The sequence below is a fragment of the Oncorhynchus mykiss genome, chromosome 15, assembly GCF_057628025.1.
Source record: "Oncorhynchus mykiss isolate SJ-2025 chromosome 15, ASM5762802v1, whole genome shotgun sequence".
Taxonomy (NCBI): Eukaryota; Metazoa; Chordata; class Actinopteri; order Salmoniformes; family Salmonidae; genus Oncorhynchus; species Oncorhynchus mykiss.
Window position 1 is genome coordinate 65165702 of NC_143036.1, and position 17869 is coordinate 65183570.

The 17869-nt window shown below is 39.5% G+C and overlaps 1 protein-coding gene across 2 annotated transcripts; it reads right to left on the minus strand.

The window, feature by feature from the left end:
- Positions 1-1443: 1443 nt before the first annotated feature.
- On the minus strand, positions 1444-16945 carry LOC110490519 (anoctamin-6). 2 transcript variants are annotated; one of them, XM_021563943.3, is made up of 20 exons: positions 16542-16945; positions 10936-11006; positions 10259-10387; positions 9288-9353; positions 8362-8649; positions 7913-8026; positions 7665-7780; positions 7360-7494; positions 6979-7084; positions 6601-6661; positions 6295-6440; positions 6047-6124; positions 5676-5901; positions 5136-5305; positions 4705-4802; positions 3841-3971; positions 2936-3141; positions 2490-2695; positions 2299-2404; positions 1444-2152 (listed from the first exon to the last, which is right to left on the minus strand). In XM_021563943.3, the coding sequence occupies exons 1-20, from the start codon at positions 16633-16635 to the stop codon at positions 1937-1939; spliced, it is 2763 nt and encodes a 920-aa protein (XP_021419618.3). In that variant the 5' UTR covers positions 16636-16945; the 3' UTR covers positions 1444-1936. The 2 variants fall into 2 exon arrangements, with proteins under 2 accessions (XP_021419618.3, XP_090056942.1); XM_090200816.1 differs by having other exon boundaries at positions 6979-7032; positions 16542-16886.
- Between the last annotated feature and the right edge of the window lie 924 nt (positions 16946-17869).

Here is a 17869-nt window from a genome sequence, read left to right on the forward strand (position 1 = left end):
GACAGAGAGGTTATATAAGAGGTTAGTCTATGGCGATAGACTTCTATCAAAATGCTTAAAATCAAATACATATGTCAAAAATGTTAATGTAAATATTTGAGGTGACCATGAGTTTGTATGGAAGCCCGTTCCCGCACCAAAAAATCAAATCTGACTCAAGAGTTATGACATAGTAAGTCATAATTATATGATAGTAAGTCATTATTGTGAGATACATTCAGGCGATCTGTATCATATAAATCCAATGTACACTTTGCATCAGGCCCTCAACTTAAGATAGACTAGGATATGCATAAGGTTATCACACATTGTGTGTGTGTAAGAGAAAGAGAGATTGTGGTGATATTGTTCAATATTAATGTATTGAAAAGTTTTGTTGATGTGAGTTGGTGCCTGTTTGATGACATCTGGTTGACATCAGATTTAATTAATATGTACAAAACATTAGGAACACCTTCCTAATATTGAGTAGCACTCCCTTTTGCCCTCAGAACAGCCTCAATTTGTTGGGTCATGGACTCTACAAGGTGTCGAAAGCGTTCCACAGGGATGCTGGCCCATGTTGACTTCAATGCTTTCCACAGTTGTGTCAAGTTGGCTGGATGTCCTTTGGATGATGCACCATTCTTGATACACACGGGAAACTGTTGAGCGTGAAAAACCTTGTAGTGTTGAAGTTCTTGACACTCAAACCAATGCACCTGGCACCTACTACCATACCCCATTCAAAGGCACTTAAATCTTTGTCTTGCCCATTCACCCTCTGAATGGCATACATACAGAATCCATGACTCAATAAAAATCTTTCTTTAACCTGTCTCTTCCCCTTCATCTACACTGATTGAAGTGGAAGATAAATAAAGAATCATAGCTTTCACCTGGATTCACCTGGTCATGGAAATATGTTTTGTACACTCAGTGTAAAGCCACTGATTATTCAATACTGTAACTTAGAAATGAGTTACCCAATCAGAACCCAAAATGTAAGATTGGTTTACCCTATTGTGCGTAAACAATGTAATTGTAAACAACACAGTATTGCTTCAAAACATGGTTAAAAATATAATTTGTATCTGATGGATGGTCAGTCCTGCATCCAAATGTGAGTCCTTGTATCTATGTATTTGAGATTGGTTACATTTCTCCTGCCCCATTCCTCAGCTGTGGTGGGAGAAGCTTTGTTATTGTGTGAATCCCAGATTGCCCCTTTAAAAGGGGTCGACATGCAGAACTATTCAATGTCCATGATCCAGACATTCTATCTCATAATTATACCTTAATATCTCATAACTCGTAGTCAGATATTTTTTCCTGGGTGGCGGGAACGAGCTTCCATACTTGATGGCTTGCCTGGTTCATGCAATTTGAGCTTTTGGAATTATTCCTGACTAAATCCAGCACACCTTGAGTATTAGAAATGTTTGGATAGTACTAGGCCACAAATTGTATAAAAATCTGTATGCTTTGTTTAAAGAAGAAAAGTATTGTTGTCATTCATTGTCTTCCATATGGCATTGAATCCGAATGTTAACATTACAAGACACATTAAATGTAACAGTGTATACATGTGCTGTATGTAACACCCAGGCACTGTTGTGTTCCTCCCAGAAGTGTCTAAGTTAAGACCTCCAAAAAATGTCATCATTGTAACAATACAAGACACATTAAATGTAACAGTGTACATGTAACAATCAGTGACATAAAAGTGTTAAATATGCAATAGATCCAGAGATCTGAGCAACAGAGCTGAGCTTCATGGCTGGTTTGGTTAGTCATAGTCCCCACCAAGCTATTAAGCTACTAATAATATTAATTCATATTAATTAAAGTTATTAAAACATGTATTGAATACATATTTAGCTGCTCAACAATACTTGTAAATATTGTAGGTCCTGACAAAGGCAGGACTCTCTCTTCTCTGACAAAGCTTCAGAGATTAAAAGTAAAGGTCCATAATCTCCTCCTCCTTGTCCTCATTGTGTTTAAGTATTTTATCACCGACAGGCTTTAAGCGTTTGGTCACCAGTTTGAGGTTGGTCTCGTGAAGGATGACCTGGCTTAAGTACTTCTCTCGTTTGATCTGTTCCCTCACTGTGTAAGGCACGTCCGGGATCACGTAGGACAGAACGAACTTGGTCAGGTATACAATGTGCTGAGGGGACAAGGGTATAAGGGTCGGAAGGAGGGAAAACATTATTAGGATTTCTTGAAAGGCTAGAAAATGTCCATCTGGCATTAGACTACACTGTAGAAAGAAAAATCAGGTCAAAACAACGTTTCAGAGAAATTTCTACTCACCTCTACAACTATTATGAAAGCCATCTTGGCAGCTATCACATGCCAGTAGTAGATACTGTATTCATATTGTCTGTGGTGTCCTGGTGGGTATCTGAAATCTCGATATCTAAAGTATGACAGAGAGACTGCATGAACTATTTCAATGTCTAACATGATTTCATTGAAACCCATCTCATATACATTCACATTACCTGCAGGTGGTGCTGTTATTGAACCAGTAAGGTGTTTGCAAAGGCCGGCTCTTGTTGGAGAAGTCCTGGATGTCGAACACAGAGAGGGTGTTGTTGATGTAGCCCTGCATGGTGTGACTGGAATGGTCTCCATAGGGATACACAGAGAAAGACCAGTAGTAAACCAATCGTGGGATCATGTCTGATGTGAAGGCAATGATCATGGCCTGGCAGAGAGACAGGGAAGTGGAGGAGACAGTGCACTTTAAACTGGTGCTCATCATAATAGATTAATTATAATCTATCTAAGAATGTCACTACATCAGCATGGTAACAGTCAAATCATATGACTGACATCCAGTGATGGGATTATGCAATGGAGAATAAACCAAGATAAATACATCATCTTAAAAAATATATATATGTTTCATAATACTTCATAATCCAATGGAGGAGCCATCACTCACATTTGATGCCACAGCCAAGATGGCGACACCTTGGAGAATGGGTTGCCACGCCCCGATGTCTTGGGCCTTCTCTGGAACCATGCGGCGGAACTGGGTGACGATCTTCCAGGCGTCCACCCGGATCTCAAAGAGGTTATTGACCAGAGCCAGGACAGGAGCCAGGGGGAAGGAGGCCACAAACAGAGTCACAAAACCAAACTGGATCACTGTAGGAAAAAGCCACGCAGACACAAAGCCAAGTTTGATCACTGCAGAAAAAAAGCCTTTACATCAATTGATCTGGGAACCTGATACTATGATAGTAGCTGATAGGCTAGCTAGGGGGGAACCTGATACTATGATAGTAGCTGATAGGCTAGCTAGGGGGGAACCTGATACTATGATAGTTAGTAGCTCAGAGGCTAGCCAGGGGGGAACCTGATACTATGATAGTAGCTGATAGGCTAGCTAGGGGGGAACCTGATACTATAATAGTAGCTGATAGGCTAGCTATGGGGCAACCTGATACTGTGATAGTAGCTGATAGGCTAGCTAGGGGCAACCTGATACTGTGATAGTGGCTGATAGTATCAGGTTCCCCTCTAGCTAGCCTATGATAGTTAGTAGCTGATAGGCTAGCTAGGGGGGAATCTGATACTATGATAGTAGCTAGGGGGGATTTGCATCATATAGCTTATGTCCATCCAACCCTTCTAGATTAAGTAAGTGCCTTGGGGATAGGTGAGTTCTGGACAGAGTCCAAAGAAATAGCAGGATCAGCTTAAAAAACTTCCCAAGCATACGCATATAGCTACCACCATATTGTGTCCACACCTATCCAATCCTCTCAGATCTACAGAGGTGCCAGGGGATAGGGGCTAGGGTGGGAGAGAGGGAGAGAGTTTGCCTCATTCTTTATATCTTACCCATCTCCAGGTATTCATAGAAGAGGCCCAGCTTCCCAATGGGCTGCAGCTGATAGTCCTGCTCCCAGCGAGGAATCACCTTTTCAGACCCCACACGTGTGCAGTAGCGGAATATCAAATTCTTCATCCACCTGATGGTGAGAAACATGTCAATCGCAGAATCATGATGCTTATAACAAGGTAATAGACCTCGCCAGCTTGTAGTCCTAAAAAATGGAAATGAGTTAGCATTTTCAAAGGGGAAAATCCTAAAAAACAAAAATTTGCATAAATTAGCATTTACTATGGGGAAAATGAATAGGGAAAGAATGGGGTTTTGGGATAAACGCTGAAAATAAGGTCTGAGGTTGAAATAGGATTAGGAGATATTATATGTTTTGTCCAATGAGATAATATCAGTCAGTTAACATGACCTTAATGAATTATGAAGCCGTTATGTGCTTTATGTTTTTGTTTTGATTACATAAATGCTTTAAAAATCACAAAAAGCGATGTTAGCTGATGAAGATGATCTCATAGAACAAAACGTATAAGATCTCCTAAGCCTGTGTTTTTGGCATTTATCCAGAAACCCAACAAAAAAACATTCATTTCCCCACAGGCTTTGGCCAATAAGCCATGGTGGAGTTAGTCTCCGTTAATGCCTACAAAAAGACGCCTTTATGATTGCTCTCTGAATCAGATGATAATGATGTCTGAATACAGATACACTTGAATATAAGGGGGTGTTCCATTTTGAGTTGGGATGGAATAAACCATTGAACCAATCCCGATCCAATGTAACTGGGAAACTTTACGGTTGCTGGGCTCCTAGAGAGCTGATGTGGTTGGCCATTTTGTTCTTCCATTGAACCAAAAACTTACGGCAGCAACACCTCCTGAATGTTATTCCAGATGGCTTTACCGCCCATGATGACAGTGAGCTGGGTTGTCAACTCAATCAGGCATCCTCCTGGATCACACTGGTAAGGATAGACACAAAGACACAAAGAATGCATCAACCAATGTCGGCCATCCTGTAGTATTACATGATTAAGCACCTCCATTCAAACAACTTGTATTTAGTGGAAGATTTCCAGGTTCATTCATTTTAAATATGAAGGTCTCTTTTAGTCAAACACAAAGGCCACAGAATGCAGCAGCTAATAATTTGGCAACGAAGTTAGAACACAAGCGAAGTGGAAAAGCAAAACACTGTCATACTGTGTTATCACATATTCTGTACCAAGCACCAAGCTCCAATCAACTGAGCCTTCAATCAACTGATCTTTCAGTCAACTGATAGGCGTACGTACCTCCTCATTCCTGTACTTGCCCAGCAGGTAAACAGGTTGTCCAGGGTAACCAACCACTTTCCCTTTGGCAAAGGCAATGTAGAAGCAGGAGGAGTAGTAGTTGACAAACTGGAACAGGAACATCTTCAGAGTCAGACTGTTCTCATAATCCGTCTTGGTCCTTGGAAGCTCTTTAAAATGGAGTAAGGTATCTTCTCAGTCTCATCAAAAAAACATCAGGCTTAAATCAAGCTTTTGCTGTGTCCATATTCTGCAAGTGACTCTGGATAAGGACATCAGCTAATGGCTATTGTGGTGGTGCTAATTTCTGTATAAATCTGTTGGCATACATATATTTGGATTACTTCAGACCTATTGGCGTGCAATATTTACTCATACCATGGTATAATTGCAGAATGTTTGGGGCACTGCATAAACCTTGCTACGGCATGTTTGAGTGAATATTAGCCCTTGTCTGAAAGTAGTTTGAGAAACACCATAGTTCTCTATAGCAAACAACATATTTCCTGTTTGACATTGTTTGACATTGGGGCGTCTCACCAAAGTCAGTGATCCAGATGGCAACCCTCTCATACAGGATGTTGAGCACCATGATTACTACGAAGCTGATGATAGAAGCAGTGACGGAGGTGGCCATTTGGGCGGTCACATACTCCTTAAACGGTTCGAGCTCCTTTAGGTCAGACTGGAGTCTTGTCGAAAATGAGAAGAACACTGCCAGTCGGTATACGATGATGGCCACCACTGATGCTAGGATCAACACAATCTGAACACAAGCACAAACACAAGAATTGGAGGGGTCAGACCTGAATCAAAGGTTAGGGTTATATAAAACATGTTTTGCTGTTGGAGTGCATATGAATTGGCCTATTCAGAACAAGATAACAGTAGAGAAATCCAAAAGTTTTTACCCAGAATAAGACAGTCCCAATTCCTAAAGACACTCTTATACACCGTCCACAGGCTGTATAAGGTACTTTCTCTTTTGCCTAAATGAAGAATAACATGTTTTACAATGAAGTAATGATACAGGTAATATTGTCCTTTTAAAACAAGTATATAACATTACTATCATCGGTTGTGGAGTGTTCTTCTAGCCTCCTGAGTCTGACGCTATGGAATCACCATAGGGACTGTGTGACAAACACATCTTCCTTACCCGTGTGACAGGGTTGATTCTCTCGTGGTTACACTTGGCCTCATACTCGGGACGAGGTTGCTCCTCCTGCTCCAGGAACTCCACAGTGTCCCACTCATACTCCAGTTCTGCCTGGTAGCGCTTCCAGAACTCCAGAAACACGGTCACTAGAACCAGGATGGGAACAAGAGTGTAAAGCTTTATTTTACTTGCCTGGTCCTAGACTGTAGCATGTGCTGAGGAAAACTCTAATATCGATAAAATAATGCAGTTTATGAAACCTCTACATTTGAACATTTGGTAAGTTTAATGAATTAAATGACTCACCCCAAATGGCCATAAAGACAGCAAACACCAGCGTCCCATAGTTATCAAATATGCACAGTTTCTGAGGAAGGCAAGGTCTCATGAAATACTTCGCTTTTCACATAATTTTTCTCTCCATCCATGACTCTTTGTAAATATATACGAAAACAAACCCTGTTCAAAAAGGTTTAATATGACTTGTAGCATGTCTCACGGGCCAGAGTCTAAGAAAACGGTCTGATATAAAAAGCATTGGCAAATAGAAGTTTAAGGGACTCACTATCCATATAAGTCACTTTCATAATCATAATCACTCTGAATTGACCATGTGAGTGAATGATAAAAAACCTGTACAGCCATGGACCGGAATTAGTGAACCCTAATGTATGCAATACTTACTTTAGAAGATTCACAGGTGCTGTTCAGCCTCCAGTATGTGCACTCCTTATCACACTGCGGACACATCACAATATTTCCTCCAATCAAAGGGTCGCACACCTCTTTGCTGTCCAATAAATGAACAGAGCAGATGGGTTAAACTTCACCAAAAACTCAACAACAAAATGCAACAAAGTTGTTAATCATTGGGTTTTCACACTGTTAGCGTGTCAGGGAACAGCATGGAAGGAACATCAAGCAACTTATATTTACTCTACCTAACCTTGTGTCCTGTCCTGCACTAATTGATCTTAATCTGATATACACTAGATTTAGCAACTTGTAATATATTTATATGGTGTTGTGGGTTTCTGAAGTACTTTCTTTGAGTTTTAAACTTACCTCCAGGTGCTTGTTTCTTGAGTCGTGTACCCATAAATGAAACAGTCAAGTCCAACAATAGCAGCGAGGGCGAGCATGGCTGTATAGAAGCCCAGCCAAGCAAAGTAAATGCCAATCTTCTCCCCATAATACTTTCTGTGAGAAAATGAAAGAAAATATTATTTCCCTCCCTTATTTGCTATAATTACAATGATTAGGCCTCCAAGCAAATTCTGTTCGGAAGAATAATTTTCAACACCTTCTTAAACTAAAGCAGTGATGTGCATGCAATGTGCATTTTTGCGAAAGTAGATTAAAGTATGAACCTTATGAGATCAAGTGGCTGCATCTTATAGAAACTTTTAGGGTGAGCCCACTCGTTATACAGGAGGTATCTCTCATTGGGGCACTCATCTTCCTTCGACCTGACGTTGAATCTGCACTAAAGTAAGTTCACAGAAAACAAAACTAAAAAATCCATAAAAACACTGCTCAGTCTTTTCACAGATTGATTGGTGTTTAATGTACTATGTTGTCAGATACTAGTGCCACCCCGCTCTTCACCGCCACTCACATCATGCAGGGGATAAGCAGCCTTGTACACCCCCCCATCGAGCAGCTTGGTGACACCAAACTTCTTGATGTTCCCTCGCACCTCATAGGGGGCTCGGCTGAGGATGTAGTAGGCCTGAGGAGGAAGACCAACCATTCTGTTATCATTGAAGTGTTAAGAAAAGAGCGTTAACACTGTGTTTTAAGTATAGGTACATTGATATTTTTGTAGTGCATGGGCTGAATAACCAATCTAAGTGGTCTACCGACCAAATATCTTCCAATACCATTTAGCAGCATCAGAAACCTGAGATGCTTAATCTACCGAAAGAAAGTCAATGAGGTGACTGCTTTTTAGTGATTTATTTTTCATCTCTATCAAAATCTAGTGCGCTGCTGCCTCTTTAACCTCTTATTGGTTGACTTTTGGGTTTATGTCCCATGATGAGGTAAAGAAAGCAGTGCACTTGCCATTCTACTCCTCATGGACGGCGTGAAGAAGAGGTCCCGGTCCTTCACGTAGAAGTACTCCAGTCTGTCCTTCTCGAATGGGGCGGTGAAGTACTCCGTCTCCTTCGCTATGAGGTCCTCGCTGGGGTAGAAGTGTTTGGTGATACAACTGAGGAAGTTGAAGGGCGAGGAAGTGGTGCACAGGTCATTGGGCTGAATGGGCAGCTTGATGTGGAGAACCTCGGCGTAGGTACACAGCACGTCCCAGGGCATGTGCACCTTGACGAACAACAGCTTCTCATCCACCACCTTGTCGAAATGATGAAGATAAAACAACAAGATAAGGCAGCCCTTTTCATTTCAACTAAATATATTACAACTTAAGTAATCCCCTAAAGGGAAATTAAGAAGATATTGCCATGATCCTAAATTACATCCTCCACATAAAACAAGTACTAAAACATCACATTAATCTAATGTAATGCTTTATTATCTACAAAATCAGAAGTTGTCTCTGTGTTTATCAATGTTAACTCATTGATCCTGTTCCATAAAATACCACTAAAGTTTGCCAATAATTGGTCAACTACTCAAATAATTGAATTGGTGCCATAGTTTTCCACTGCAATTCAATCTCAACCCTTTCTGAGGAAATAGTTGGCTGTTAAAAGGAAAACTTTGTAAAACAACTGTGTCTGCCATCTAAAATGCAGCCAAAAACAAGATCTACAAGGTCACTTAAATAAGCAGTATGATAATAAAACTACGTAACAAAAACAAACACTAGGTGTTTCTCTACCATTTAAGACCAAACGAATGTAAGATACTAAATATTGTTTCCACCCAATCGTCCCTGAAGATCGACACACTCAACCCCACTCTGCAAGCTAACAGCAGAGTAAATACATAACGCCAGTCCTTGTAGAATGCATTATGTGGCCACTCACAGATCTGGCAGCCTCTAGTTCCATCCCCATTTTCATCAAGCTGGCCTCAAAGTACTCTCTCCGTTGCTAGGGAAGAGAATACAGGATGTTAAATCAATGGTTCCCGTGTTTGTAACACTGTCCCTTCGGTTTCCCTATTGGATAAGGTCCAATCTGTTTCTCTTATTACTCTTGTAATGAAAAGTGCTTTACAAATGTTAAATGTAATATCTAATACATTATTACATTATTACTATTAACCCATCTTAACTGTGGTTGTGTATAATAAATAATTAATGAAAAGTGTCATTATATTGACATTACATTGACTGTTTTCCCCTCGATGGATAGCAATGCATTGACTGATTTCAACCATGTAGGAAACTGACTACATCTATATGGGAATTGTGTGTACGATACAAGACGCCTTCTGATAAAACCACGTCAAATAAATAAAAGCTCATTGGTCAATCAAAATACATTGCTACTACATATGTCACAATACTTGTAAAGAATTGTAAATACAGTATATATATATATGTAAATGACCTCATATTAATCATAGGGATACCTTAGATCTGACACACAGTGACTGAAGCAAAGAAAAACTCCCTGTACAAATATTCAGAGTCAATATTCCGGGTGTGCAATGAGAAAGCGTTGTGTGAATGCCTTAGGTCCTGACATAATACAACACAAGCTTCTATGACGGAACATAACACTGATTCCTACAAGTTAACATCCTTGATGGAATGCAGCTTCAGTAACTTGTTTCATAGATAATACAGTACTCCTCTTAAGCTATAAGAAATCACATTTAGAGTCACATATTCCTCAAAACTATGCTTACATTGTGAAATTGCATTTAATTTCAAACATGCTTTTTCACAGCACAGTAGGAATACTGTTTTTAACTTCTGTCAGACAGAAACCTGCTGACCATGTTGAAAGTGAATAAGGACACTTAGACTCACCACCAGAAATGCACTTACTTTACGTTTCTGGAACGTTCTATTCTTGTCAATCTCCTTCATGTCCTCATCTTCATAGACTAAGACAAAGTCGATCCGTCTAACCCCATCATTGAAGAACAGAGAGTCAGATTTGCCGTTGAACTCAGCCTGTGGGCAAAAACAACAGGCGATATCTGGTAGCTCCACAGTGATATCTGGTAGCTCCACAGCCTCAAACTCAAACTCTTCTTCTTCCATGATTTCATACATGTCCTTTAACGAGAAAGGGACTGACAGACAGCCTCACTGTGCTTGTACGAGACCCTACTAGACAACGTCTTTCTCAACTGACACCAGACGTAGATGGGAGAGGAAGGGAAGAGTCTACAACGGCAAAAAGTGACACACCCTTTTTTGTTCCATGAATAATAACAGTCCACATTTGAATTGGCATCAAACATAGACCTCTCTTGTAATTACAGATATTTGGCACATTGATTCATGCATTTCCTGCATATGAAAATACAAAAGTGAATCAATCCACATCCCTCTTGGTGAAATACATGCAAGAACAAGCCATGTTATACAAATATGGTATTAATTGTAAAGTTATTCATTGGCAGCTCAAACTAATACTACAACTACCATCAAAGCTATGAGTACTAATCATTTTCATAATGCAGAAATGTTATATAATTTAAAGGGTTGAGACTCACCTTCTCCACTTTGGGCACTGATGCCCCTTCAGGTATAGTCTCATAGGTTGGCAAAAACTCCTGAGAATAGACTGCTCCCCCCCACCCCCCAAAAAAACATGTATTAAAGACATGAGAGACATGCATGACAAGATCTTGATGGAGATGTGACTCTTCTTAACCACCATCTTTTGTAAGACTCTGACAAGGCCCAGCAGATTATTATGCATTATCCGATTTACTGAGCATATGCACCAGTGCAAAGTACTCACATCTTTATTTCAGAGGGGAATATAATACCAAAGTAAAGCTCATTCAACAACCCACATTAAATTGTGTTTATTCAGTTAAATGTGACATTTTATTGTGCCTGGTACTACATTCATACGTTACACAACAGATGCCATTCCATCGGGAAAACTTCCAAACATCCCATGGTAGGAAGTACTATGGGAACCTAATGTAACTGGAATCAGATGGTGTTTGGAAAACATTACCCTTAGTGACGCCCTGGGAAAGACTGTAGATGTTCAAACTCAGATACTCCATGGTGGAATAGTTTGTTTAAGTCTCTTAGGCAAGTACCTCCATTCGACAAGTTGATAGCAACTGTGCTAATAAAACTGTGCTGAAAACATTATTTTAAAATCTTCCAATGTTTTGGCATGCAGATCCTTTGAAGTTACCAGAAATACTTAGATACTTGCATACTGCATGCCATGTGTCATGTATTTCTCCAAGTTTGACTGTGAACATATGAGATACAATACAATATTTACCTTCAGCAAAACCATCTAGCTATGTGATTTATACAGGCAACCCTTTCCCCCCTGTAGAGTGCTTCCCTAGGAACAGACCTGCTACACTGAGCCTGCTTGTACTGATGCTAGACCAGGTGAAAGCCTGTGTTTACTAGCTCATGGTAGAAAGACAGACTGATGAAGCACCAGCACTTGTTGGAAGCACTTTCAAAGTACTTTGTTAAATGGAGAGAGTATAAAACACACTAAATGGATGTGGATGTTCTTCAGGCCCTTCCCTCATTACATATATATAACCTGAAACTACAATTATTATCAAGTAATTATCTATATTAATGAAAACCTGCCTGATCCCAGAGAATTGATACATTGTAGGAGAGTGGGAGTCCACATTGGGCCAATAATAGGTTCGTTTTTTGAATTTAGACTGGGGTAGGGGAAAGCTGTGCAGTCAGCCATAGGCTATGACTGAAATCTGGCATCTGTGAATGTAATCAGTGCAGTTGTTAGGCCTATGCCTACCTATTGCTATGTCCTCCAGTGTGATCAAGGAATACTTATATATTCCAGAGACCTTAGTACAACAACTAGCGACTTAGTCAAGTAAGTCACTGTAATGGCTAAGGCCTTAGCCTGACAACCACAGATATCCCAAAATTCGCTGCACTTGTGTCAGAAATGGGATGGGGCATCCTTCATGGTAAACACTGAGACCATCGAAGGTGTGCCTGTGCATAAGGAAGGCTACATTCTTCTGCCCTTTTCTTTTGCGATAAAATATATCGTATGGCGAAAGATAATGGAATCCACGTGAATTTACCGTAGTCCTCTATCATTCCCATCTCTATCTCCGTGTCGCCCTCCAATTCTGTTTCAGACAGATAATAAATTTAAAAATGTTGTTGTACCCGTCCTCACTCATTTTAATAAATCTGTCACATATCACAAGTCATCAATGGTTAAAAGTGGAGGGTTGTCTGGAAAATCTTACCGCGGGAATAACGCATCATGTAGATGACTGCCAATGAGCTACATTTGTTTAAAAATTCCCACTGTATTTGTCAACATTGTTTCAAAATAAAAAAAACGCTGTATGCTTTTCAGAACAAATTCTAATTTCAAAGAATGGCTGGGGTAGTCCTATACGGACTATTTGCACTTTAGGAGGAGGGTTTTTGAGTAGTCTCTCTAGATGTACCGGTTCCCTCTCACCAGCCTTTGAGCGAGTTGCCAGCTTTGTTATGACCACAAACTGTCTGAATAGCATTCGTTAGGCCCGTAGTGTAGTTGTCGTTTTCCGAATTCCATATGAAGTGAATGATTCTGATTGGGAAATGTTATTTTGCATTTGCTGGTTATTATTAACCAGTGGGCCCGTGAGTGTCCTCAAAGAGCTTTAGGGTCCTGAAAAGGCAGGGACAAAGCGAACAAATTGAACATAACAGTACCGCCAAAATATCTCATATTTAATTGAAGGATTGTTTGACATCCATATTGTGGAATTTCATATTTTGAGTGTTGACAATAAATATAGGGCACATATTTTACTCTTAAAATGTGACCCCTTGTTATCTGTTTTGTTCCCAACCAAATTCCCTGTCAGATACTGTTCCCTATACTGTTCCATATTAGATAGACCTACGGTTCCCCCACCATACTGTTTCCCATTAGATAAGTTCAGTGGTGACCCATCATTCATTGCCAGTTTTGCATGTTATTTTGGCATTAATACGTGTCACATATCAGTTTGAAAACAATGTAAAGCAAATATACACTACCATTAACAAGCTTGGGGTCACTTAGAAATGTCCTTGTTTTTTAAAGAAAAGCTAATTTTTTGGTCCGTTAAAATAACATCATATTGATCAGAAATACAGTGTAGACATTGTTAATGTTGTAAATTACTATTGTAGCTGGAAACATAGGGGTACAGAGGCCCATTATCAGCAACCATCACTCCTGTGTTCCAATGGCACGTTGTGTTAGCTAATCCAAGTTTATCATTATAAAAGGCTAATTGATCATTAGAAAACCCTTTTGCAATTATGTTAGCACAGCTGAAAATTGTTGTCTGATTAAAGAAGCAATAAAACTGTCCTTCTTTAGACTAGTTGAGTATCTGGAGCATCAGCATTTGTGGGTTCGGTTACAAGCTCAAAATGACCAGAAACAAAGAACTTTCTTCTGAAACTTGTCAGTCCATTCTTGTTCTAAGAAATTAAGGCTATTCCATGCGAGAAATTGCCAAGAAACTGAAGATCTCGTACAACGCTAGAAGGGGCAATTACTTAAAAGAGAAAATAATGAATTAGTTTAAAAATAATAAATGGCTTAAAACGACCAATATAAATAGTAAAATGTATCAGTTCCACTTACAGTCAAGAGGGTGGAACACTATGATGCATACAATTCAAGCTAGTTGGGAAAATATTTTCGATATCCCAATACCATGGCATCAGGTTTATGAACTGATATACAAAACAACAATTCACCAGTGGTGGAAAAAGTACCCAATTTTCATACATGAGTAAAAGTAAAGATACACTAATAGATCATGACTCAAGTAAATGTGAATGTCACCCAGTAAAATACTACTTGAGTAAAAGTCTAAAAGTATTCGGTTTTAAATATACTTAAGTATCAAATGTATTTGCTAAAATATACTTAAGCATCAAAAGTAAAAGTACAAATCATTTCAAATTATTTTTATTAAGCAAACCAGAAGACCCATTTTTTTGGAAAGCCAGGGGCACACTCCAACATTCAGACATGATTTACTAACAAAGCATGTGTGTTTAGTGAGTCAGCCAGATCAGAGGCAGTAGGGATGTTCTCTTGATAAGCTCGTGAATTGGACCCTTTTTTTTTGTCCCGCTAAGCATTCAAAATGTAACGAGTACTTTTGGGTGTCAGGGAAAATGTATGGAGTAAAAAGTAAATTGTTTTCTTTAGGAATGTAGTGAAGTAAAAGTAAAAGTTGTCAAAAAATATAAATAGTTTAGTAAAGTACAGATACCCCAAAAAACTAAGTGAGTAGTATTTTTTACTTAAGTACTTTACACCACTGCAACTGACGCATCAATCCATTATTTTCCATTTAAGCTATTATAGGAATTTCTCGCCACAAAAAGAATGCTCTGTATATTGGGCATTAAACAGTCAGCCCTGTGCAGAATCTGCCATGTGGAAACAGAATCAAAGAGTATCTCTTTTGGTACTGTCCATCGGTGGCTTGTTTTTGGAGTCCAGGAATGGTATGTTATGTCATAATATCAGGGCACGGTTTGACCTACAAACTGCATTTTGGGGGGATTTGAAGGACCACAGTCAGTCAATAGGAAATATCATTGTGCTGTTGGGTATAATGTTTATTTTGGGGTCAATTTCAGCAGAAATGTTGTAGATGGGGAGTTTCAAGTCCCTAGTGAGACACCATGGGAGAATGGAGAGATGTAGCAAGAGGAAATGGTAGAATTATGATTTACTGGGAAAGCTGGGTTGATCTGTGGCTGTCTAAAGGTTTGAATTAATGAGTGTGGAAATAAATACATACACACATGCACAGTACAAAGGTTTGAGGTTCTCCAATCAGGGGTGAGGGTGGGGATGTGATTATTGTATGTTTTGTGTTTAGTCATTTATGTTTTGTATTTTGGTTTAATGCTGTGAGTGGTGTCTGTACTGGTCCTGGTGGTTATCGGTGTGCTTGCTTCCATGCCCTCCTGGAAAATCCCTTTGGGCCAGGGAAGTGGCTTCGCCCTTCAGGCCTCTTGCGGCAGGTGGGGGCGAGCGCACCCACTGACCAGAGCACCCACTGATGGGAGCAGCCATTGGTATTGTCATTGCATTGTTGTTTTAATATATATATAGTGTTTAACATACACATCCAAAATGTATGAATAAAAAACAGTAATATTTTACACACCCATGAAGGTACCCACCCATAAGCAATGATTTCTGATTATTTTATTTTTTAACACAAATGTGACAAATTGGTGGATATGGCATTTTGGAAATAAACTCTAAAATAACTCTAAAGTAATGATCTAGTTATTAACAAACTGCCCGAAGATCCCGACGATCGAAGGATATTTGACTGTGTGGGAAAGTGGGTGCCGAACATTGGGCCAATAATAGTAGGGGCAAGCTGTGCATCCAGCCATAGGTTATGACTGAAATATTGCATCTGTGAATCAGTGTGGTTGTTAGCCTATGCTATGTCCACCAGTGTGATAAAGGAATATTTATGTATTCCAGCGACCTTAGTACAAGAACTAGCGACCTCGTCAGATGATTCTGACTGATTGGTGTAATGTTAGTCTGAGCACCACAGATATTCAGGTACGAGTCCCGGTCACACCCCAAATTCGCTGCATTGTATGAAGTTGTATGGAGCACCCTTCATGGTAAACACTGAGAGCATCGAAGGTGTGCCTGTGCATGAGTGACCTTGGACTGACAATAACAGAAACAGTTTGAGTCCAAGCTAATTTACTACAATTTTACTGATGATAATGAAGTGTATGATAACATTTAGTGTAGGGTATATTGAGGCAGATAGATAGCGGCAGATAAAAAAGATAACTGAGTTGAGCGTTCCTCAGCTAAGCAGAACCCTCTCATTACAGAGGGCAATGTTGGTGCCAAAAGTCAATACTGTTATTGCATACTTTTTAAAGTTTGAAATAACAAAGGAGAAAATATATAAGGGACACAACAAAATAGAATTTAAGCAAATAAAATAAAAGGTTGGTTCGTGATAGGCGGAAACGATAGGTTACAGAGGAAGGCTACATTATCCCACCCTTTTGCCTTGCAATTAATCCTCTCCCGTTGCAAAAGATAATGAAATCCACGTTGACTCACCAACTTCCATTTCCATCTTTATCTCCGTGTCGCCCTCCAATTTTATCTCGGACAAAAAATCAATTTCAAGAATGTTGTCCACACTCTCATTCATCTCAAATATGTCACATAGTACAACAAGTCATCAACGGTTAAACCTGGATAACAAAATGTCACGGCGGAATTAACGCATCATGTAAGATCACTACCAATGAGCTGCATGTATTCCAAAAGTTCCCACTTTATTTCTCAACGTCGTTTCAAAAGAAAAAACATTGCATGCCTTTTAGATCAAGTTCAAACTTGAGAGAATGGGTGGGGTAGTCCTATACGTACTATGGGTACTTTATGAGGAGTTTTTTTAGTAGTCTCAGACAGGCGGGTTTCCTCCCACAATATTGTTACCAAAACAAGGTAGGTCTGCCATTTCCGAGTTCAGTTTTTGAGCGACTTAGCAGGACGGGCAGCTTTGTTATACCCATATAATTACGGTCTGAATAATTGACTGTGTATATATTCAGTATATATATATATACACACATATACACAGTCAAATATAAATATATGCAATGAATGATTCTCATTGGGAAATTTTATTTTTGCATTTGCTGGTTATTAATAGGTCTGTGATTCTCAACCAGGGGGCCCCTGGGGGGCATCAAAGAGCTTAGGGGTCTTGAAAAAGCAGTGACGAAGGCCTTGAGGCCGATACGTAAAGCTTAATAAAGAGCATTGATACTAGCAAGAGCAGTGTGCGGGTTTCTTCTTTTTTTCTCATCTTATTCAACTATTACCATGCACCTGCAACAAAGACCGCTCAGATGTGCGAGTGCCTTTTGAATTTTATATCTTGAGTGTTGACAATGAATATCGAGCACATCTTGTTATCTGTTCTGTTCCCAACCGAATTCCCTGTCAGATACTTAAAATTTAAAAAAGATATATATATTTCACCTTTATTTAACCAGATAGGCCAGTTGAGAACAAGTTCTCATTTACAACTACGACCTGGCCAAGATAAAGCAAAGCAGTGCAACAAAAATAACAACACAGAGTTACACATGGGATAAACAAACGTACAATATAACTCAATAGAAAAATCTGTGTGAAAATGTAGTAAGATTAGGGAGGTAAGGCAATAAATAGGCCATAGTGGCCATTTATTTACAATTTAGCATTAACACTGGAGTGATAGATGTGCAGATGATGATGTGCAAGTAGGGATACTGGGGTGCAAAAGAGCAAAAACAAATAACAATATGGGGATGAGGTAGTTGGGTGAGGTATTTACAGATGGGCTGTGTACAGGTGCAGTGATTGGTAACCTGTCCCATATACTGTTCCTTATT